At 43.7% G+C, this 25,316-nt stretch overlaps 1 protein-coding gene across 1 annotated transcript in view; it reads left to right on the top strand.

Annotated features, from left to right (window-relative positions):
- Nucleotides 1-2,688: 2,688 nt before the first annotated feature.
- The window catches only part of LOC115645053 (gamma-glutamyl hydrolase-like), a 44,196-nt gene continuing 21,568 nt past the window's right edge, over nucleotides 2,689-25,316 (top strand). The window contains 1 exon segment of the mRNA XM_030549456.1: nucleotides 2,689-2,693. Within this exon segment, the coding sequence (XP_030405316.1) occupies nucleotides 2,689-2,693 (5 nt within the window).

The following is a 25,316-nucleotide window of genomic DNA, read 5'->3' as shown; positions in this document are numbered from 1 at the left end:
CAGTGGACATGCTATGTGGGACCTTGTTTAGTGCTCTAGGGAGCCCTGAGTGGGTATTCTAGGCAGGGAGCTCTAGAGGACAGGAGATGCTGCCTGTGCCCTCTTCATCTCCAGTACTTTTTCCTTAGGTAAGATTCTGCCCTGCAGCTGGGGACAAAACTCTAGCAGAAGTTTGATTTACTGACCTACTTTTTATTTCATGTTCCTAACTGTCAACAATCATAACTTTTTGGTGTGGGTGTGGAGATATCCCCTAAGGAAGACAGGAGACTTGGAGACTTCAGCAGGAGTGGTGTGTCCAGTTCTGGTTCCCAAACTTTAGGAGATATATGGGTAAACTGAAGAGGGTCGAGATGAGAGCAATAAAAATTATAAAAGACCTATAAGGAGAAGTTAAAAAAACCTGGGTGTGTTTAAACTTGAGGAAAGAAGACTGATGAGGGGACCTGATAAGTCTCCCAATATATAATAAAGGCTATTATAAAGAGGATTGTGAAAAATTGTTCTCTATATCCACTGAAGGTAGGATAAGAAGTAATGAGCGACTTAGGATAAATATTAGGAAAAACTATAAGGATAGCTAAGCTCTGGAATAGGCTTCCAAGGGAGGTTGTGGAATCCCCATCACTGGAGATTTTTAAGAGCAGGTTGGACAAACACCTGACAGAAATGACCTAGGTTTTCTGGGGCCTGCCTCCGCACAGGAGGTTGGACTTGCTGACCTTTTGAGGTTGCTTCCAGCTCTACATTTCTATGATTCTATGAAAATCTCAGTCATCTCCTTTATCTGCATGATCAGCTCAATTTGATTTTTGCACAAAGAGAGCTGAGTCAAATTAATAGTGAAGCTGACTTATTTTTAACAGTGGCTTGGCTGAAGGAGAAGTGGGATTGTTACACTACAGCTGTAGCATGAGAACTGTTATTTTTAGATCCACTTTAGTGCAGTAAAGGGAAAAAAATCTATTGTATTTGAAAAAAATAATATATTTTATTTAAAATTCATTTACACATTGATTGAATTATCTTCTATAAATTCAGTATCAGAGGGTAGCCGTGTTAGTCTGGATCTGTAAAAGCAGCAAAGAATCCTGTGGCACCTTATAGACTAACAGACATTTTGGAGCATGAGCTTTCGTGGGTGAATACCCACTTCCTCAGATGCATGTAATGGAAATATCCAGGGGCAGGTATATATATGTGTGCTAGCAAGCAAGCTAGAGATAACGAGGTCAGTTCAATCAGGGAGGATGAGGCCCTGTTCTAGCAGTTGAGGTGTGAAAACCAAGAGAGGAGAAACTGCTTCTGTAATTGGCAAGCCATTCACAGTCTTTGTTCAATCCTGAGCTGATGGTGTCAAATTTGCAGATGAACTGAAGCTCAGCAGTTTCTCTTTGAAGTCTGGTCCTGAAGTTTTTTTGCTGCAGGATGGCCACCTTAAGGTCTGCTATAGTGTGGCCAGGGAGGTTGAAGTGCTCTCCTACAGGTTTTTGTATATTGCCATTCCTAATGTCTGATTTGTGTCCATTTATCCTTTTCCGTAGAGACTGTCCAGTTTGGCCGATGTACATAGCAGAGGGGCATTGCTGGCATATGATGGTGTATATTACATTGGTGGATGTGCAGGTGAATGAACCAGTGATGGTGTGGCTGATCTGGTTAGGTCCTGTGATGGTGTCGCTGGTGTAGATATGTGGGCAGAGTTGGCATCGAGGTTTGTTGCATGGATTGGTTCCTGAGCTAGAGTTATTATGGTGTGGTGTCCAGTCCATGCAACAAACCTCGATGCCAACTCTGCCCACATATCTACACCAGCGACACCATCACAGGACCTAACCAGATCAGCCACACCATCACTGGTTCATTCACCTGCACATCCACCAATGTAATATACACCATCATATGCCAGCAATGCCCCTCTGCTATGTACATCGGCCAAACTGGACAGTCTCTACGGAAAAGGATAAATGGACACAAATCAGACATTAGGAATGGCAATATACAAAAACCTGTAGGACAGCACTTCAACCTCCCTGGCCACACTATAGCAGACCTTAAGGTGGCCATCCTGCAGCAAAAAAACTTCAGGACCAGACTTCAAAGAGAAACTGCTGAGCTTCAGTTCATCTGCAAATTTGACACCATCAGCTCAGGATTGAACAAAGACTGTGAATGGCTTGCCAATTACAGAAGCAGTTTCTCCTCTCTTGGTTTTCACACCTCAACTGCTAGAACAGGGCCTCATCCTCCCTGATTGAACTGACCTCGTTATCTCTAGCTTGCTTGCTAGCACACATATATATACCTGCCCCTGGATATTTCCATTACATGCATCTGAGGAAGTGGGTATTCACCCACGAAAGCTCATGCTCCAAAACGTCTGTTAGTCTATAAGGTGCCACAGGATTCTTTGCTGCTTCTATAAATTCAGGTAATACCTGTCCAATCACTATTCCTGACCAAATAGTGTTGTGTTGTTTTTGTTTTGTTTTGTTTTTTCTGGAAGCCCCTGGCTTTACGCAGCTCTTGCTTGAATAGTTTGAGAAAGGGCTGGAAACCAGTTTATGAGCCTCTTTGGCTTCTGCCAATCTAATCAATCCCTTCCAGTTTTCCATTCTTTCCCTCAGTGCTTTGTTAGTGTGTTTAAACCATCACAACAGTCTGCTTCCTTAGGCCTGGTCTACACTAATGAGGTAAGTTGATCTAAGTTACTCTAGTTAAGTTACGTAAGATAAGTAACTTAATTCGACATAGCTTAGATTGACTTATAGCAGTGGCTACACCACACTATGTCAACAGGAGACACTCTCCCATCAACATAGCTTCCACCTCTTGAAGAGCTGGAGTACCAAAGTTGAGGGGAGAGTGCTCTCCCATTGACTTATCGTGTCTTCACCAGACCCACTAAATCAATGGCTGCTGCATCAATCTCAGCAGCACCAATTTAGCCCTTAGTGAAGACAAACTCTTAGTCTGCTCTGCTCAGCAGGAACCAAAGGAAGACAACACCATCCATGAAAAAATAGAACAAAACAAAATTACACACAACAAAAAGTTTATTGATCCTGCAAAACCAAGGAACTATGCTGTGCATTCTTGACCACCATCTACTGGCACCACATTTATCAACTATTTACATATGTACAAATATAGAGAACTCTTATAACCCAGTATACACAAGTGCTCAATCTAATTTTAAAGCACTTTAGCAATATGGCATCCACCACTTCCTTTGTGACACTGTTTCACAATTTACTGACCCACAGAATTAGGAAATGTTGCCAGCTGTCCAGCCTAAATTTTTTTTAGCTCAATTTAATTTGTTGGGATTGAATGAATTCACTGACATAAGACACAGAAAAAAAAAAGTTGTCTCCGTTGGTCATTTGAGTCCTCTTTGTGTTTGTACTGTCTGGAGTCTCATTTCCCCTCTATACACAAAGACAGAGCAGGGTGAAACGGACCAAAATCTTGTCAGAAAAAAAGAAATCCTAGTAGAAAAAGAAATCCTTTGCTCTTTTTCTTTTACTGCTTGTTTCCTTTTGAAATCCATTAATTGAAGTAGAATGTCTCAACTTTCAGGAGGAGGGAGAACGGAAGGTTACACTGCTGGTTCTAGTGGACTACAACAGTAATAAAATGAATTCCTCACAGAATGGAAGAGATCGACAGAAAAAGAGAAATCATTGCAGTGAACAGATATGGGTTCTTTCACTTCTTGATGTGGATGTTTAACCTTCACTAAGGCTAAAGGAGACACCATCCACATGTGCACACAGAAGGAAGAATTGCTCTCATAATTATTTTAGAACTCTTTTCTGGGCTTCTATGTGGAACCTTTCTATGTTTCATAGTCATATTTTACATTACATTATTCATTGCCCATTGGTGGTAAAAATTCTGTGGTGGCACACCTCCAGGGATCCAATCTTCCAGTTGTTGGAAATGGGCCACCTTGATTGCATAAGCCTCGTTAGCACTACAAAAGTAATTTTCCCTCCCTTGGTATTCACCCCTTCTTGTCAACTGTTGAGAATAGGCCACTTTCACCTTAATTGAATTGGCTCATTAGCACTGACCCACCTCTCCACTTGGTAAGGCAACTCCCGTCTTTTCATGTGCTAGAATATATATTCTGCTTACTGTATTTTTCACTCCATACATCTGATGAAGTGGGTTTTAGCCCACAGATGGTCATGCCCAAATAAATCTGTTAGTCTCTAAGGTGCAACAAGGACTCCTTGTTGTTTTTGTAGGATATGAGTAACTCCTTTTGATACCAACGAGTTACTCATATCGTGAGGCAGAAGAATAGGGTCTGATTTCTGTTGTGAATTGTGAAAATCTCTTCGATCACCTGAGAATTACTAAGTAATGCATCCAACTCCCATAGTTCTAGAAACAATTATATTGATTCCCATTTACACTACAGACCCTTTACCCTGCTCTGGCTATGTAGAAGGACCATAAGGTGGGTGTCATTCTCTATGCTGCAAAGGCAGAGTGTGGACACCAATTCCAGTTACGGTGGTTGAGTTTGGGCACTACTACTTTACAACAGTAATTATACAAAGCCATGTCAGTAACAAATGTCAGTGACAATCAGGCCCAACGTGTCATGTATTGTTTTCCCCTACAAAGTGAACAGAGTAAATTTAAATCTTAAATAGACTGTTCAATGTATAATATTATATAAGTGTACATGTCTGTATATACATAGCATTCTGTCTATAGTTTTCTATTAGAGAGACAAGGTGGGTGACATAATATCTTTTATTGGACCAACTTCTGTTGGTGAAAGAGACAAGCTTTTGAGATACACAGACCTGAAGAAGAGCTCTGTGTAGTTCAAAAGCTTGTCTCTCTCACCAACAGAAGTTGGTCCAATAAAAGATATTACCTACCACGTTGCAGGGGCAGCTCCAGCCTCTTCCTGGTGGCAGGGCTGAGATGAGCTAGACAGAAAATTGTGGGGGCTGTGTTATACATCTTGTGGGCACACATAGTTATTTATTCTAACAATAGACACTTAAACGTGTGTTATTTATGTTATCCTCAAAAGGAGAATAAAAATATACACAGACATCAGTTTTAAACTTCATCTGTAGAGCCCTGCATGGATACAAATTTATATCTGTGGATGAGGATATCCATGGATAACTTGGTATCTGTGGAGCTGCAGAGCTCTCCAGGGAACCGCAGAGGCAAAAGGAGCAGAACATGAGGCCATCACTCCCAGGAGCCAGTGCCTTGTGCTGGCAGCTCCTCTGGCATGGCTGTACCACTCCCAAACAGGAGATGCAGACAGCTGCATGGAAGGGACGGGGGCAGGGCTGTGGACAGTACAGCCATGCCGGAGGACCTGCCAGCGTCCACGTTCTGCTCCTTTCACAGCTGCGATTCCTGGGAGACCCCTACAGTTCTGCAGATACCAATTTATATCTGCAGATATCTGCATCCGCGGATATAAATTTGTATCCACGCAGAGCTCTATTCATCTCTGACAGCTCACTGATACAACATTTATTCACAGAAAATCAATAGGAAAAATATCTAACTCATTAAATAAATAAATAAATACTACTACTACTACTAATAAAAATAATAACAAACAAATGCAAACGTCTTGGAAAATGTATTGGTTAAACAGTACCAGGGCTGGCTCCAGGCCCCAGCGTGCCAAGCGCATGCTTGGGGTGGCATGCCGTGGGGGGCGCTCTGCCGGTTGCTGGGAGGGTGGCAGGCTGCTCCAGTGGACCTCAAGCAGGGGTCCCTCCGGAGGGTCCTCTGGTCCCACGACTCCAGTGGAGCATCCGCAGGAACGCCTGTGGGAGGTCCACCGGAACCGCAGGACCGGCGAGTGGCAGAGCACCCCCCGTGGCATGCCTCTGTGCTTGTGGCGGCGAAACGGCTAGAGCTGGCCCTGAATAGTACTAATAGCTAATTAATTAAATAGGAGAATGCACTGTATTATATTGTAAAATTAGCCATCTACACACGCAAAGAAAATGAAACAACACCACACACACTATTATTTAAAGTAGAATAAACAACAATCCACCAAAACTAAGTACACCTTTTTCCCCCCTACCCAATCAAGCCCCTATTTCCATTCCAGTCAAATCAAAACCCAATCAAATACATACAATATGAAAATTCAAAACATTTTTAAGGTGTTGAGCAGTCTGGCACTGATCCACTGATTAAAACTGTGCTTAACTTTAAGAACAAGTAGTCCCACTGACTATAAATGTGCTTAAAGATATGCTTAAAACTTAAAGATAAGCTCATGCTTCAGTGCTTTAATGGATCAGGGCCAGCATGCTCAGCATCTTGCAGGATTGAGTCCTATAACATCTGTCATTGAACTATGAATTAATAAAACTGGCACAAATTGGGCCAGGTAATAGCTAATCAGATTTTTTTTTAAGTAAAAATAAACCAAGTAAAGAGTTATTGAAAAAGATAGTCAATGATGAGCTGACCCAAATAGAAAAGTGTTGTACTAATTCCTGAAGCCAACCACTAAGGAGAGACTAAGGAGGAAGCTCAGGGAATAAGTTCCACAAGTGAAGGCCTTCTCAGTTCTGGGAGCTACCTGTGATCTGATCCATCTGGAACCTCAGTGCTCATACTGGATAGACCAACAGTCACTCAAGTACCTGAGGCATTGATAATTTATCAATTCACATCTTCTCTCTAGGGGCAAGATTTAGCAAACTATACCTATAGGTGTATAAAGGCCTATTATTAAGGGTCAAAGTCTGACGGTGGATGTACTCTTTTTGCACCTATTTAACTTAAAGGGAGGAGCATATCAGTATCCATGGGCAGAAACTGATACTAAGATAATGCTTTAAAAAGCAATTACTCCTATGTATGAGTCTACATAATGGTCAAATGACATGAAAACATTTAGGGACTGAGTCTCACTTACATTATGGGCCCTTTTACACTGCTATGACTGCGTAAAGCGGGTCCTTACAGTGGGCATAAACATAATTTACTCCAAGTCAAGGCCTCTTTATCTGATTGAGTTGTGAAAAAGGACTAAGGGTAAATTAGAATTGGGCTCCATTTTTTTTTAAATAAACTTGCTTTTTATACTAGTACATAAATGAATTAATCATCATTTCTTTTTGCATTTACAAAACTCTAAAAACAGATAAAAGCCTTTTTTTTTAAAGTATCATTTGCGCTAAGATTTTTTAATCTAAAAATACAACGTGGAGCAAATATCTATGCCTAAAAGATAAGATCCTATTGGCTGAGATATAATAGAAAATAGAACTGTTACAGAGTCTTTAACCATAGCAGCACTGTTATGCAATGGAGCTGAAATAATACATATTTCCATGAACTCACTCTTTCAAAATACAAGTGAGATATATAAAAATAGTTATTGCACTAGTTTTAATTATGAATTAAATTGTTATAGATGTTGGAACTTTTGCAGCCTATCATGTTAACAACCTGAGTATTTAAAGTTCTTAAACATTTACATAACACACTTTAAAAATGTGTAATCGTGTTTACATAATATAGTGGTTATGGTTCAGCGTGTAACATTCTATTATATCAATTCTTTATGTTGATTTTCCCATCAAAAGTTCCCAACCCACTCTGAACTCTGGGATACAGATGTGGGGACCTGCAGGAAAGACCCCCTACGCTTATTTCTACCAGCTTAGGTTAAAAATTTCCCCAAGGCACAAATTCTTTCCTTGTCCTTGGACGGTATTGCTGCCACCAACAAGTGATTTAGACAAAGATTCAGGAAAAGGACCACTTGGGGATCCTATTTCCCCAAAATATTACCCCAAGTCCCTTCACCTCCTTTCCTGGGGAGGTTTGAGAATAATATACCAACCAATGGGTTAACTAAATGAGAACAGACCAGACCCTTGGGTTTTAAGAACAATAAAAACCAATCAGGTTCTTAAAAGAAGAAATTTATTATAAAGAAAAAAGTAAAAGAAGCACCTCTGTAAAATCAGGATGGAAGGTAATTTTACAGGGTAATAAGATTTAAAACACAGAGGAGTCCCCTCTAGGCTCAACTCCAAAGTAACAAAAAGCAGGAATAAACCTCCCTCTTAGCATAGGGAAAATTCACAAGCTAAAACAAAAGATAATCTAACACATTTCCTTGCTTTACTACAATTTTTGTAATCGTAGATGCTTATTTCAGGTAGGGTTTTAGGAGAGGTTTTTTTCCTGCCTGGTCCCTCTCTCTGTCCCGAGAGAGCACAACAAAAAGAGCACACTCAAACACGCCCCCCCCGATTTGAAAATATATTCTTTCCTTATTGGTTCTTTTGGTCAGGTGCCAACCAGGTTATTTGAGCTTCTTAACCCCTTACAGATAAAGGAGGGATTTTATGCTACCCTTAGCTGTATGTTTATGACATCCCCTAAAAAATGTAAGAGAAAATAACTAATGTTTAAGACATCTTAAAACTCAATAAAATTCTTAACTCTTGGTTTTGCAGAGGTCTCAGGTCAGGACATGACAATGCATTATATATGTGCTGCAGTAGTTAAGGATAATAGGGACAGTTTAAGAATGGGGAGAAGTTAAGAATGGTGAAAGTTGGGACCAACACAGCTACAACAGTACTGCATACAATATAGTTTTCTATGTCAAGTATGAAGGAATTATTATGCTGCGCAAACAAGCAATGATTATAATGGTCTCCTTTTTATTTAAGTAGAAGCTGAAGTTTATACCTTTGTAGCAATAGAGGAGGGTATATCGAGCTCTGGTTTTAATTTAAAATTACACTTTGCAGCCAAGAATAATGTGTTATTCTCCCACTGCTTGAGGTTTGTTAAGGTTTGAAACTTCAGCCTCTCACTCCTTCACAGATGTTAACCCCCATCTTCATTTCACTATCTTTAGCCCCCATCAACCTGTAAAGCAGTTGAACTATCAGATTTCTATAGCATGACCTCTTAACTGTGTTTTTCTGTTTGGACCTTGCCACCACTGCTGTTCATAAAAGCATGGCAGTAGCAAGGACAAGTCTTCCATGCACTTCATTAGAACTGAACATTCAGCCGAGAGGCTTCTTTGCTGCCAAATCTGGAGCGTACATTCTGAAGTCACAAATATCAGCCTACTTAGTGCTGTTCATGGCACTAGGCTGAGCCTTGCTGGGATTAATCATCATCAGGTTGAAGAGTGCTTGCTCAATTCCTTCAGGCCTCAGGCTTACACTGAGAAATAGGTATTTGGGAAAAACTACTTTAAAATGGGAGTTGATGGCTTTGTTCAGCACAGAGGAACACAGCAATATGGACAGGTGCCCAGTGGGCAGTAACTGAAGGGGTAAGTCTGCATTTTTCAGTTAAGCCTACATAGACTGCACTGCAAACTTCAAATCACTAGCAAACATTACTAGCTACACCTTTACACTTAGCTTGCCATGAATTCAAGACGTATTTTTTACTCATGGCTGTACTATAAGGTACATTGAGGATTACAGTCCAGACAGATGGATGATTAATTATATGAAAATAAATTAAAAATAAATACCATCTCATAGTTTAACTCCCAACAGTTTTTTTTATAGTTTCTTCATTCTGTACTTATGGTTGAACTTTTTGATATACTATAATCTTGATACAAAAGTTTCAAAAGTAGACAAGAAAAAAATTAAAGTGCTTCATATAGGCAATTTTAAATTAAATAGAGGCAATTAAAATTTGGGATGTCTCTTCTGCCTGATTAACCACCCAACAAGCTGTATGAGAGACAATCCTCTCCAACCTTCATTTATTTGTTTAATATTTAAAAACTCCTCAAATGTATATAAGCCATCTGCTGTTCTCACAGACTCACTGAGCCCTGCTGTATTATGTATGTGCAAAGCATTTTTATTTGATGCCATTAAAAAATATCGGCAATAACATCTGGGTCCATTTTAGAAATTTCTGATTAAGGACTAATCTTCTTTTTATTTTTAGTTTTAGCCAATGCCGTTATAATGTCACCACTGTACCTAAGTCTTAGGCCATAATTCAGCTTTTGAGTCATACACAGCATTGGCACAGTCACAATAACAGTTTTCAAGCCAGCTTCTCTCCAATTTGTTGTGCTTCTTTGCACTGAGCTTACTACTGCACTCGGGCAGTCCCTAGCTAGTGATGGGGCCCTTGGTCAGCTGGCTGACTTCAGAAGAGCCTTGGAACTGAAGGAATGTGTAATGTATGCAGCTGAATTCACATTGCCAAGATCAAGGTGGGTATGGCAGGAGAGAGAATGTGCTGAATTTAACTGGGGAGCCAGCATCATTGATTGGACTTGAAGTCAGGAGATATGGGGTTTATTTCTGGCTGTTCCACTGACCTGCTTCATGACTTTGGGTACCGTTACTTCCCCTTTCTGTAGCTCCATTGCTTCTCCCACCTTTTGTCTATATTATCTATTTAGATGGTAAGCTCTGTTGTGTGTTTGAATTTAATAACCATAGTAACAATGCAAGATGTCAGATAATTGGCTCAATTGGAATTACTTAATCAGAGGTTATTAGTCAAAAATTAACACAGCACAGTACAGAAAGGAAATATATACATATCAAACCAGGCTGGGGAAAGGCTTTGCAGCACAGCACTGTTCTAACTAGCTCACGGAATTACAACTTATATACTGGTATAAGACAAGGAAAACCCTTTAAAATCGTTCTCTCATGCTTTGATCTTATTTTGAAAATTCTAAATTCACCTAATCAAATAAGCCAATGACATCTGTAGCTATTTTATTACTACTGGGACCATCTGTAAACACAATAAACTCTTAATTCTTAGACATTAATCAATACATGATTTGCTGTTATATCAGTTACAGAACACATCTGCTATACCAAATGTTTCCTGTCCATTTTGTTAATTACTAATATTTTATCAGTCACAGCGCATTTATGACAGCAAGCATCTGTGAGAATAGTTTTTGATTAACTAAAAGCATCTCTCAATAGATCATTATCTGATTAATCGCAGTAACACCTGCATTAATTAATTACAAATTGTTCCTTTCTGGCCACCTGGACATATTTTCCTAAGGGTTGAGAATCAGAGTAAAAGAACAAACAATCCATTATTTTACAATACATTAAGATCCAGCTAAAATTCAGCTTATTGATAACTCACTAGGGTCAGCTAAAGTTCACAGTAAAAACAGCACTAATAATTGAGCACAAGCCTACTATGATTACACACATTCATTAGTCCAAAACAAAACACTCTTTAACATTGGAGTTTAACAGTACTCTTGACTAGCACACACACACACAAAAAAGATTCTTGGATTTTTTGACCAAGAAATCATGAGAGATCAATATAGAAAAGAATCACAATGATTAATATTTACTAATAGCTCTCAGTATATTAGTACAGTAAGAAGTATGTTGGGACATGCCAGGTCAACTGCTGTAATATGAACAGCATATAGTAATAACAAGAAATACGTAAATGCCATAAGAGAAGCTAACATCTCTCTAGAGAATTCACGTTTAAATCTGAGTGTCCAACCACAAAATGGTTTCCCCCCTTAGTTACTTAATGCAGTGAGTGACTTTAGGCATTTGGCTAATTTCCTGGCTCTTATTTTTGTTGATTTGATCAAACACACGGTAGTTTCAGTCATTTGAACATATAATACGTGCAGTGTCTAAAAGGTAGAGAAGGAATGAATGTTAAGTCCCAATTACTGATTTCTTTACACTTTTATGAACCAGGGCAGGAACTAAATTCCAATATTAAATAGGAACATAGCATTTATCAACAATGAAGTATTAGATGGGACCAAGAGGTCCTTGTGTCTGGTAACCCACTTCCACCAGTGACCTATCAATGAAGCTTCTGAAAAAAGTAAAACACAAAACAAAATACCCTCTACTGCAATGCTACCCCATAATAATTGTGCATTACTGATCCAGGAAATTCCTTCTCATTGTCTGGGGAGATCAGCTGACACTCTGAAGCATGGGGCTTGGTTACCTCTGTTTTACAGTAGCAAATATTATTTTTCCTATTCCTATTAATTTATTTAGGGGAAGATTGTGGCTCTCCATATGCACCTGAGTAAGGATGCATAAGATACCACTACATGCCTGTGTAGGTTACTTGCATCATGAGTCACTGCTATTCCCCCTTACATGCAGATTGGGAGGAAGACTTTACCTCATCCCCAGTCTCTCAGCCAGCACTGCTGAGCTGGCCTGAAGGGGGACATAATACATGTCAGGTAAAGTGCTTTACCGGATGGGGCAAAAATCATTGTCGCGGGTGGTTCTGGGTACAGCCTCACCCCTCCCTCCGTGAAAGCAGCAGACAACCGTTTCGCGCCTTTTTTCATGGGTGAACTGTGCAGATGCCATAGCACGGCAAGCATGGACCCTGCTCAGATCAATACCACAATCGTGGACGTTGTAAACACCTCGTGCATTCCCGTGCAGTCTATGCTGAACCGGGACCTGCAAAGCCAGGCGAGGAGGAGGCAGCGGCTACGGCAGCGCGGCGATGAGAGTGATGAGGACATGGACACAGAATTCTCTCAAACCGCGGACCCTTGCACTTTGGAGATCCAGCTGGTAATGGGGCAGGTTCTAGCCATTGAAAGCCGATTTTGGGCCCGGGAAACAAGCACAGACTGGTGGGACCACATAGTTTTGCAGGTGTGGGACGATTCGCAGTGGCTGCGAAACTTTCGCATGCGTAAGGGCACTTTCATGGAACTTTGTGACTTGATTTCCCCTGTCCTGAAGCACCAGAATACCAAGATGAGAGCAGCCCTCACAGTGGAGAAGCGAGTGGCAATAGCCCTCTGGAAGCTTGCAACGCCAGACAGCTACCAGTCAGTCGGGAATCAATTTGGAGTGGGAAAATCTACTGTGGGGGCTGCTGTGATGCAAGTAGCCAAAGCAATCATTAAGCTGCTGCTACGAAAGGTTGTGACTCTGGGAAACATGCAGGTCATAGTGGATGGCTTTGCTGCAATGGGATTCCCTAACTGTGGTGGGGAGATAGATGGAACCCATATCCCTATCTTGGCACCGGAGCACCAGGGCACCCAGTATATAAACCGCAAGGGGTACTTTTCAATGGTGCTGCAAGCACTGGTGGATCACAGGGGACGTTTCACCAACATCCACATGGGATGGCCAGGAAGGGTTCATGACGCTCGCATCTTTAGGAACACTACTCTGTTTAAACGGCTGTAGCAAGGGACTTACTTTCCAGACCAGAAAATAACAGTTGGGGATGCTGAAATGCCTGTCATTATCCTGGGTGACCCAGCCTACCCCTTGATGCCATGGCTCATGAAGCCATACACAGGCAGCCTGGACAGTGGTCAGGAGCTGTTCAACTACAGGCTGAGCAAGTGCAGGATGGTGGTAGAATGTGCATTTGGTCGTTTAAAGGCGCGCTGGCGCACATTACTGACTCACTCAGACCTCAGCCAAACCAAAGTCCCCTTTGTTATTGCTGCTTGCTGTGTGCTCCACAATCTCTGTGAGAGTAAGGGGGAGACCTCTATGGAGGGGTGGGAGGCTGAGGCAAATCACCTGGCTGCTGATTACACGCAGCCAGACACCAGGGCGATTAGAAGAGCACACTAGGAAGTGGTGCGCATCAGAGAAGCTTTGAAAACAAGTTTCATCACGGGCCAGGGTACGGTGTAACTGTTGTGTTTGTTTCTCCTTGATGAACCCCCCCTCTTGATTGACTCATTCCCTGTAAGCAACCCACCCTCCCCCTTCGATTACAACTTGCTTAAGGAAAAAGTCATTATAAAAAGAGGGAGATAACTGACAAGGTAGCCCGGGTGTGGTTTGGGAGGAGGATAGGAGGGAAGGAAAAGGCCACTAAAAACATTTCAATGTAATGACAGCCTTTTGGTTGGGCTGTCCACGGGGGTGGAGTGGGCAGGTGCACGAAGCCTTCCCCCATGCGTTCTTACACGTCTGGGTAAGGAAGACATGGAACATGGTGAATGGTGAGGGTAGTTACACAGGGGCTGCAGCGGCACTCTGTGACCCTGCTGCTGTTCCTGAAGCTCCACCAGACGTCGGAAGATGTCAATTTGATCATGCAGCAGCCCCAGCGTTGTATCCCGCCACCACTGATCTTCCTGCCTACACCTCTGATCTTCCTGCTGCCACCTCTCATCTCAAGCATCTCTCCTATCCTCACGTTCGTCCCTCCTATCCTCACGTTGGTCCCTCCTGTCCTCACATTCATTGGCACCTTTCCTGTAATTTGATACCACGTCCTTCCACTCATTCAAATGAGCTCTTTCATTGCGGGTCACTTCCATGATTTCCGAGAACATTTCGTCTCGCGTCTTCTTTTTCCTCCGTCTTATCTGAGATAGCCTTCGGAATGGAGTAGGGAGGCTTGAAAAATGTGCAGCTGCATGAGGGAGGGAAAAAAGGGAGAGAAGTATTTAAAAAGATACATTTTACAGAACAATGGTTATACTCTTTCACAGTGAACAACACTATTCACCTTACATACACATATGATTTCACTACAAGGTTGCATTTTGCATCTTAATATTGAGTGCCTGCGGCTCTGGTGTTACAGATCTCACAGATGCAGGCCCAGGCATCAGAATTCAGCTTGAATGCAGCCATGGTAAGCCATTGTCTTTCGGCTTCTGCAGTCTTCATATACACAGTGCCCTCCTTTCCCAAATACCAAGCAAATCCCGTTCAGTGATGCTTCTTTCCTGTTAACATGCAGTAGCAGAAGCCACCGCCACCCCTCCAATTCTGTGGGATGATCGTTTTACCCCTCCCCCCACCGCATGGCTGCTATCATGGAAGATCACTGCTAATCACCCCCCTTCCCCCCACACCGCATGGCTGGTAGCAGGGATGATCCCTGATAGCCAAACTTGAAAAAGCTCAGCGCTATTCCCCTCCTCCCCTCCCCCTGCTTGGCTACATGCAAGGAAGGATTTCTTTTAAGCAACAGGCAAACAGCCCAGTAGGAATGGCCATCTCTGTCCCCTTACTTAAATTCCTGAATTTCAACCAGGTTACTATGAACAATATCACTCTCCTGAGGATAACACAGCGAGATAAAGAATGGATGTTTCTTGAATGCCAGCAATCACCGGGACCATACGCAGCTATGCTTTGTCATGCAATGATACCCGATTACTTGCTACATGCATGGCGTGGTAAAGTGTCCTACCATGGTGGACAGAATAAGGCTGCCTTGCCCAGAAACCTTCTGCAAAGGCTTTTGGAGTACCTCCAGGAGCGCTTCATGGAGATGTCCCTGGAGGATTTCTGCTCCATCCCCAGACATGTTAACAAACTTTTCCAATAACTGTACAGGCTGTGAATGCATCCCAAGACCTCAGGGCAAATCAATCATTAAAAAACTCTTGCTTTAAAACCATGTTTTATATTTACAAAGGTACACTCACCAGAGGTCGCTTCCATGGCTTCACTGTCTGGGCTAGTGGCTTGGGAGGGCTGGGAGGGAAATTCCGTCTGGGTGAGAAAAAGTTCCTGGCTGTTGGGGCTAACAGAGTGCTGTGTGTTTCTGCAAACTCATCCTCCTCTTCCTCCTCGTCATCTTCCCCATCCACAGAAACCTCAGCCATGGCTGAGATAACCACCTCCACCTCGGAATCCAGGGACAGGGGTGGGGTAGTGGTGGCGGACCCTCCTAGAATTGCATGCAGCTCAGCGTAGAAGAGGCATGTTTTCGGCCCTGCCCCAGACCTTCCGTTTGCTTCTTTGGTTTTCTGGTAGGCTTGTCTGAGCTCCTTAACTTTCACTCTGCACGGCACTGAGTCCCTGGTGTGGCCTTTCTCCATCATAACCTTGGAAATTTTTTCAAATATTTTTTCATTTCGTCCTTTGGAACGGAGTTCTGTTAGCACAGAATCCTCTCCCCATGTAGCGATCAGATCCAGTACCTCCCATGCGGTCCATGCTGGAGCTCTTTTTCGATTCTCAGGAGACTGCCTTGTTACCTGTGCTGATGAGCTCTGCGTGGTCACCTATGCTGATCAGAGCTCCATGCTGGCCAAACAGGATATGAAATTCAAAAGTTCGTGGGGCTTTTCCTGTATACCTGGCCAGTGCATCCGAGTTCATATTGCTGTCCAGAGCAGTCAGAGTGGTGCACTATGGGATACCGCCCGGAGGCCAATACCGTCAATTTGCGGCCACACTACCCTAATCCGATACGGTAATACCGATTTTAGCGCTACTGCTCTCATTGGGGAGGAGTACAGAAACCCATTTAAAGAGCCCTTTATATCGATATAAAGGGCCTCGTTGTGTGGACGGGTACAGCGTTAAATTAGTTTAACCCTGCTAAAATCGGTTTAAACGCGTAGTGTAGACCAGACCAAGGATTGAATCAGGACTCTCTCAGACTCAGTTCAGTCTCTGCTTTGCCCCTGGGGCACCTTCGGTATGTGCTGTTCTTTACTTAAGGCTTGGAGTGACTCCACAATCAAGCTCTTACACTACAGTAGCGCCTAAAATGTGCTGTACGGACACAGAGGGAGGGCTGTTCCTGTCCCCAAAATATTACAACCTAAAGAGATTTAAAACGACAGATGAAAGATGGGGAGAGGAGCTATAGCATACCGAGCGGCTGGGGTGATGATGGCCATGCCTTTTTGGCTACATAGTTACTTGAGTATATTTATATTTCTCTCTCTCTTCTCCCTTCTGCCATCTGTCTCTGGTACAACCCTTCCTCCTGCTTTTTCCTTCCATAGCATAGACCTTGGGCTGAGTGTAGTAGCATTAACAAGCAACAAATGCTGGTATAGGGTACACAATTATCAACTCCCTTTGGCATTCCAGCTACAGTATTTGACTTTGTGAACTGATTACCCATTAAAGTCAATGAGAATTGTGTCATAGGTTTCAATAGGATAAAGATTTGGACCACTGCAAAGAATTATGTCATTTTATGTTAAGTACTTGCCATTAGTGACCCCTTAATCTCCTAGCAGCAGAATAAAACAGGAAAAAAAGATGAGTTTAATTCACTGTGGTCCTCTGGATATTACACCAAGGGGCACTGGAAAGCTACATATAGAATATTTGGCTGAGATGTAGAGAGAGGAACACTTGAGAGTTTCATGAACTATATTTCTGGCCTTCACACAGGCCCAATTCATCAAAGCATTTTTAACATATTCATAAGTCCCATTTAAACATAGACTGCTGAATTAAGGCCATTATACCTGTAGTAGGAAGAGGGTCTGAAACATAAGCCCCTGTATTAGAGGCCTGGTATGAGGCCTGAGCAAAACTTTGCCGATATAAAGCATAATTGTGTGCAAGAGGCAGGCCCTGCTCACAGAATCTGGCAAGAACTGGGCTAATGCTGCAGAAACATACATTCCTAAGTATAGTAACTCCTCACTTAACGTTGTAATTATGTTCCTAAAAAATGTGACTTTATGCGAAATGATGTTAAGCGAATCCAATTTCCCCATAAGAATGAATGTAAATAGGGGAGGTTAGGTTCCGGGGAATTTTTTTTGCCAGACAAAATATATTACGTACATATTCAGTATAAGTTTTAAGCAATTTTTAAAAAACAGTTTAATATTGTACATGAAGAGTTAAAATCCATGTACATTTTATATAACAACCTGGTCTATGGATTGTGCCAGCTCTTTCTCAGACCCAAAGTCCAGAGTTTGGTCAAGAGACCAGAGGCCTAGCAAATAGTGAATAGCTAAGAGAAAGCTGGGGTAAACAGATAATCTTGTTTTGCTAAAATAGGCCTGGTCAGCAAATTGCCAGGTATTGGAGCTAAGAACTAAATAATTGTGTCTTATTCAGAGTTGCAAATTGAACAAAGGATCCCTGTTCCTATTGTGTCAGTTTCTTCTGTAGGGAACGTTCTTACCACAAATCCAACCTTGAGTTTGTGAAAAGTTGGCACATGTCAGTATAAGATATGGCATCCTTCCACCTCCCTTCTCAGGGACCAATGCCTGCCTTAAGACATAAAGGGGACAATCTTTATTGTCATATACTTTCACTGTTTCTTTGCTTTAACCCCTAGGAATGTACCTGGTGGACAATCAAAGGAGTTGCTCCATTCCCATGGACCCCAAATCAGAATTCAACATATATATATTATACTAATAACATTTTATCAAAGTGTTAATTAAATGTTAACTTGCTAACTTGAGACCATGGGCGGAGACATTATGTAACCGTTTAACCATTGGCTACATAATGTCTCCGCCCATGGAGACATCTGCAAAACCTATCTCGGGGTGTGGAACTGCCTACTCCGTCACCTTCCCCCGCTCATGGAAAATCTATATATTCTATTGTAATCAATTGATTGACAGTGTCTCTGAGCCTAATAAGCAAGGTGAAACTCCGCCAGTGCTGTGTGTAATAAACTCTACATGGTGTGGATTTATGTCCTTCAGTACACAGCACTGAATGATTGTGAAGCTTGGTTGAGATGGTGGAGTAGGAGGATGGAATATTTCCCAGGGAATGTCCTGCTGCTAAAGGAGGAACTAGCACTTGGCTGAGTCCTCAAGGGTTAATATGCTGTTAATGTAGACTCGCACTCTACAAGGCAGCATGGACTGAGGCAGGAGGGAGAAAATACAATAGATGCAGGGCAGTAGCTGCAAACACTTATCTACAAAAACTGAACATGATGATAAGCCCACACTATCCAGCTGGAGCGCGCCACTCCTTCCTCCTGACAGCACATGCACTGTTGCACAGGTGCTGACTTTCCAAAGCGCTGGGAGCGGGGTGCGTGTGTGTGAAAGAGAGACACATTGCCCCTTTAAGTACACTGACTCCACTTCAAGTACATTGCCCTTTTAAACAGATCAGACAGTTCAGACAGGAAGCAACAGCTTCCAGCAAGCTCCCTCCTTTTTGTCCCTGAGCCCTGTCCCCTTCCTCCGTTTTGTGGAGAGGGGTACAGAGTGGGGGATGGGGTAGGAGCAGGGGGACATCTGGATAAAAACACCCCTCTCCCCCCTTCCTCCAGCAAGTAGGAAGCTCCTGGGAGCAGCTACAGGGCAGAGGACAGGGCAGGAGCAGCAAGGCAGTGGGGGGAGGGACAGCTGAACTGCTGCTGGGTAGCTGCCAAGCCACATACCTTAAAGGGAATTTAGGGGAGCTGATGGCGGGGGAGGCTGCTGCCTCCTGGTTCTAATCCCCATAAGGAGGGGCTGCTCTTCCAGAGAATCCTGCAAGCAGTGGAGAAAGCAAGCAGCTGCCAAACGACACTATAAGGGAGCATTGCACAACTTTAAATGAGCATGTTCCCTAACAGATCAGCAATATAATGATGTTAACCGGGACAGCGTTAAGTGAGGAGTTACTGTAGAGCTAGGCATAAGAATATATACACAAACACATTCGAGAAAGGTGGTACTAGAACATCTGGATACCAGCACATTCCCCAAAGATAACAGAAACACACTGACCCATCCTAAAGATAAGGTCAGGATGACAGCATGCTGGATAGAGATGTTTTGACTGAACTAATATGTACAAGATAATGGGTGACATCCAAATACATCAGAGGATGGCATCTAGTTATGTTAGGAATAATACATCACTTGTTTGTATCTGTGTACAAAGAGGTATCTCAGAGGGACTGTCTTTGGGCAGCCAAAGGGGGAATGGAAAGTCCCGCCATTCACTGAGCTGCGTCCATTGTCACAGGCATACATGTGCTACTGTAATTGTAGACATTGATTCGGGGAGCTAGGACTGTGCTTTGTTGACAATAAACCGGACCAACCACCTTCTCACCTTAACGGATTTTGTGGTCATTAGGCGGTTGGCTTGAGGTCTGCTGTGCCAGCTGTCAGCGCAGAGCTAGGAGAGCACACCGGGAGAACACACACATACAGCCGAACATCTAACAGCACCCATTGAACTCACATGGGCATTGCTGACTTCACTGGGCATTGTAGCAACCCTTCAGTGTGGCATTATTACTGATCCTTATTACCCTGGGTGGTTTTGTCATTTACTTCAAAGGGCACAGGCTCAGTCCAATTGCCTTAGCACTGTGTGTTTATTTATTGTTTCTCTTTCTCTGTGTGAGTATGTTGTTTCATATCTGTATTGGCAAAATCTCTTTTTAAAAACACAAAAGGAAGGAAAGAAAAAAATAGTAAACAAATGTAGCCCAGAGCTTTGCTGGAGACACTGGCAGTGCATGCAGCATTAGCAGCTAGTATATTATGCACTGTTACTCAGTGTGGTGCACTTTTAATCAGGCAAAGTGAAAGTGGTGGCCCGTGAACATCATGTCAGATTTCACAGCTGTGTTCTTAGGCTGCATTCAGGGTTTGTTGACAACAAAGGCAACAACCGCACTTTCAACTATAACCGAAGAACAATATGTTTGCATTTGTGCATTTGGAGTTTACCTGAGTGCACCCACTTTGGGCAGGTCCAGACTAGAGCTTTAAATCGATTTAAACAGCTTTAAATCGATTTAAAGCTGTAACCGTCCACACTACAGAGTACAGTAAATCGATTTTAAGGGTCCCTAAAATCGATTTCTGTACTCCACCTAAACGAGCGGAGTAACCCTAAAATCGATTTTATAAAATCGATTTTATGCTAGTGTGGACGGAAACAGAAGTTAATGGCCTCCGGGAGGTATCCCATAGTGCACCAGTGGCCGCTCTGCACAGGGAAAGGAACTCTACTGCTGGCCAGGTAAACAGGAAAAGCCCCGGGAACTTTGAAATTTCAGTTCCTGTTTGCCCAGCGTGGAGCTCTCAGCAGCAGAGATAACAATGCAATCTCCTGAGAATAGGAAAAGAGCTCCAGCATGGAACACACAGGAGTTACAGGATCTGATAGCTGTATGGGGAGAAGAGTCAGTGCTTTCAGAACTGAGGTCCAGCAGAAGAAATGAGAAAACCTTTGAAAAGATTTCTAATGCCAGGAGACAGAGAGGACACAGCAGAGACTCGTTGCAGTGCAAGGTGAAAGTGAAGGAGCTCAGACAGGCGTATCAGAAGACCAAAGCAGCAAAGGGCAGGTCAGGATCTGGCCCCAAAACATGCCGCTTCTACAAGGAGCTGAACGCAATATTGGGGAACTGTGCAACGACAACCCCCCCCTTGTCTGTGGATTCAGAGGTGGGGGTAGTGATCTCTGCCACTGCCGAAGATTTAGAGGACAGCGAAGATCACGATGAGGACCAAGAGGAGGACGAAACAGCAGAGAGCACAGAGCATTCAATTCCCCCTAACAGCCAGGATCTTTTCCTAACCCTTACAGAAGTACCCTGCCAGCCCTCTCAAGCCAGTAGCACAGAAAACGATGCTGTGGAATTGGCCTCTGGTGAGTGCACTTTTTTTATTAAAAGCGTAGGCTGAATGAATGCAAGCCTTTTTTAGTGAGTGATTTGCCATGAGTGCTTGCATGCAGTAGCTGGAATTAGAGTTACTGGAACAGTCTGTTAACATGTCTGGGAACAGAGATGACCATTCATTCCTTTCTTCTGTGCTGAGCCAGTAAATGAAAAACCTTTCCTAAAACAATGACCCAGGTGGTGGTTGTTAGAAAGCTGTTCATTCCTACGGGGTGGTGTCCCCTAGCACTTGGCCAGCATGAATCATCCCTATTAACTGCCATGGCAGAGGGGGGATGGGGTTAGGTAGATGGCATTAAAGCTAACTCCAAAGTGCAGCACAGATGATTGTGGGAGGGAACTTGTATTTCCCTGTGCTGCACCTTTTCCATGGCTTAAGAAAAGAAACCAGTGTTGTTCCTTAAAGCGCTTTGCCTCACTACTGTTCATGCTACCTGATAATAGCAGGGGGTGCAGGGTACTACAAGCCACTGCACGGTTCACTACCAAATAACTTACCATTGTCTCCGGACACGGTCTGTGTGCTCCCCTGACCTGCGGCTGAGCTGAAATCTCAGTCCTCAGCCACAAGCAATAAGTATTAAAAGAATCCTAAGGCGACCTTGTGGTAAAGTTACATGCTCAAGGTACGGTGAATAGCGCAGTTCACTGAGAAAGACTGTATCCATTGTTCTATGAAATGTCTCTTATGATTCTTCTATCACTCTTTCCACCCCCACCCCCCCACACAGCTGCACATTTCTCCAGCCTCCCTCTCCCTTCTCCTGTCCGACGGGGAGGTCACATAAGAAGGCTAAGAAAAAAGAGGACGCGTGAGGAGATGTTCACAGAAATTATGGCAGTAACCCGTACTGAGAGAGCTCAGCAGGGGGACTGGAAACAATTGGTCGCAAAGTACAGGGAGGCTGCCAGTCAACGCGAAGACAGGAGGGATGCTAAAAATGATTTCAGGTGGCAGGAAGAGCAGCGCTGGCGGGCAGCAACGCTGGATCTTCTTCGTGATCAGACCGACATACTCCTCGATATGCTGGAAGAGCTGCGTGGTCTCAGGTTGCCTCTGCAGCCCATGTATAACCTCCCTCAGTACTCACCCTGTCCCACACCTTCCAGAACCAGGCGTGTAAAAACGCGTGGGGGAAGGCTATCTGCACCAGCCAACTACACCCCTGTGGACAGTCCAACCAGAAGGCTGTCATTACATTGAAAACCCCTTAATGTTATGTTTCTTCCCTCCTGTACTCCTCCCAAACCTCTCCCTTGGCACCATTTACTTACTTTACTCTCAGGACATGCTATGCAAAGGCAGTGTGAGGGTGGGTTGTTAAAGAAATAAAGCATGCAGCTTTGCAAAGCTTCAGGGAAGCTAGTTTGCAGCATCAGGAGTAAGCACATGGGAAGGTGGGTAATACAGGGAAAATAAACAAAGCAGTCATACCGTACCATGGTCTATGATAAATCTTGTTATGTCTTCTCTGATGCGCCTTCTTCTTACCAACCTCCCTCCCCCTTCCTCCAAACCTCCCTCACTCCCTTCCCCGGAGAACCCCGAGTTATGAAATGTCATGCACAGGATTGTAACAGCAAGCATGATGATTGATTGCTGAAAGGGTCTGATTTTTAATAAAGAACTCAATTTCTTTAACAAATACCAGTAACTTTATTTTCAATAAGCAAGCAGTTAAGGAAGGGTGCAGGGAAGCTCGTTTGCAGCAGCCAGAGTCAAGACATGGGGAGGTAGGTAATAACAGGGAAATAAACATACCAATCACACCGTTCCCTGGTCCATGAAGCCACTTCTGGGCTTCCTTAACTGACTTTGTCTTTCCTTCCTACATCCCTCCCTAACCCTAGCCATTTACTATTCTTCTCCCAAAAAAACCCTATTACTGTAATTCTATTCACAGGCTTCTAAATGCAAGAGGGAGGGTGCGCTGCTTACAGTGACTGTCTTTTAATAAAGAATTCAATGTTTTCCACAGACACAGACGGCTATTTTAATTACCGTAAGCAAGCAGTTGTGGAAGGGTGCAGGGAATGCAGCTTGCAGCAGCAGGACTGAATACATGGGGAGGGTGGTAATCAATGGAAAAGAAACTCAGCATTCAAACTGTACCCTGGCCCATGAGGAAGCTACTTTTCAGGGCTTCTCTGATGCGCACAGCATCCTGGTGTGATCTTCTAATTGCCCTGGTGTCTGGCTGCGCATAATCAGCGGCCAGGTGGTTTGCCTCAGCCTCCCACCCCGCTATAAAGGTCTCCCCCTTACTCTCACAGAGATTGTGGAGCACACAACAAGCAGCAATGACAAAGGGGATATTGGTTTGGCTAAGATCTGAGCGAGTAAGAAGCGTTCGCCATCTTCCCTTCAATCTGCCAAATGCACATTCTACCACCATTCTGCACTTGCTCAGCCTGTAATTAAACAACTCCTGAGCACTGTCAAGGCTGCCTGTGTATGGCTTCATTAGCCAGGGCATCAAGGGGTAGGCTGGGTCCCCAAGGATAACTATAGGCATTTCAACATCTCCAACTGTTATTCTCTGGTCAGGGAAGTAGGTCCCTTGCTGCAGCCGTTTAAACAGTGTAGTGCTTCTGAAGACACGTGCGTCATGAACCCTTCCTGGCCATCCCACGTGGATGTTGGTGAAACGTCCCTTGTGATCCACCAGGGCTTGCAGCACCATTGAAAAGTACCCCTTGCGGTTTATGTACTGGGCGCCCTGGTGCTCCGGTGCCAAGATAGGGATATGGGTTCCATCTATGGCCCCCCCACAGTTAGGGAATCCCATTGCAGCAAAGCCATCCACAATGGCCTGCACGTTTCCCAGAGTCACAACCTTTCGAAGCAGCAGCTTAATGATTGCTTTGGATACTTCCAGCACAGCAGCCCCCACAGTAGATTTTCCCACTCCAAATTGATTACCGACTGACCGGTAGCTGTCTGGCGTTGCAAGTTTCCAGATGGCTATTGCCACTCGCTTTTCCACTGTGAGGGCTGGTCTCATCCTGGTATTATGCCGTTTCAGGACAGGAGAAAGCGAGTCACAAAGTTCAAAGAAAGTGCTCTTACGCATGCGAAAGTTCCGCAGCCACTGCGAATCGTCCCATACCTGCAGGACTATGCGGTCCCACCAGTCAGTGCTTGTTTCCCATGCCCAAAAGCGGCGCGGAACGGGTAGAACCTCCCCCAAAACCGTCAGGAGCTCCAAAGTGCAGGGGCCCGGGGTGTCGGAAATCTCGTTCTCCAAGTCCTCATCACTGTCGTCCCCGCAGTCAAGCATTCTCTCTTGCATTTCTGACTCATGGTTCAGCATGGATAGCATGAGAATGCGTGAACTATTTACAGCATTCGCGATCAAGGATAAGAGCACTCCTGGATCCATGCTTGCTGCAAAATGGCGTTTTCTCACTGCAGCCAGTAAAAACTGCGCGAAGTGACTGTGTTCCGCTGACAGGAAGGGAGGGGGTGAGGCTGTACCCAGAACCACCCACGACGGGGATTTTGGCCCCATCATGCACTGGGGTAGTAACCCATAATTTCAAAGGCCAGGGACCCATGCAGGAACTGTGGGATAGGTACCCAGAGTGCAACGCTCAGGGAAAAGATGGACGCCAGGGAACATGGACGCTCAACATCGATGTAAGTAGCCCTAGTGTGGACGCGCAAAATCGATTTTATAAAGCCTGCTTTATAAAATCGATTTTAATAACATCGATTTTACCCTGTAGTGTGGACGTGGGCTTTGAGGGGACGAAAAGAGACACAGAGAAATCACAATCCTTTAAAGAAGAGCTTGCTATTTTTAGGTCTTGAACTGGAGCTAAGTTTAAATAGCTCATCCAGTTGAGAAAGCACAGAGATGCCTTAGATCAGTGGTTCTCAAACTAGGGCGACCGCTTGTTCAGGGAAAGCCCAAGGTGGGCCGGCTGGT

The sequence above is a fragment of the Gopherus evgoodei genome, chromosome 2, assembly GCF_007399415.2.
Source record: "Gopherus evgoodei ecotype Sinaloan lineage chromosome 2, rGopEvg1_v1.p, whole genome shotgun sequence".
NCBI classification, from domain to species: domain Eukaryota; kingdom Metazoa; phylum Chordata; order Testudines; family Testudinidae; genus Gopherus; species Gopherus evgoodei.
The sequence above is the reverse complement of the archived record's forward strand: the minus strand, read 5'-3'. Positions and strand labels throughout refer to the sequence as shown.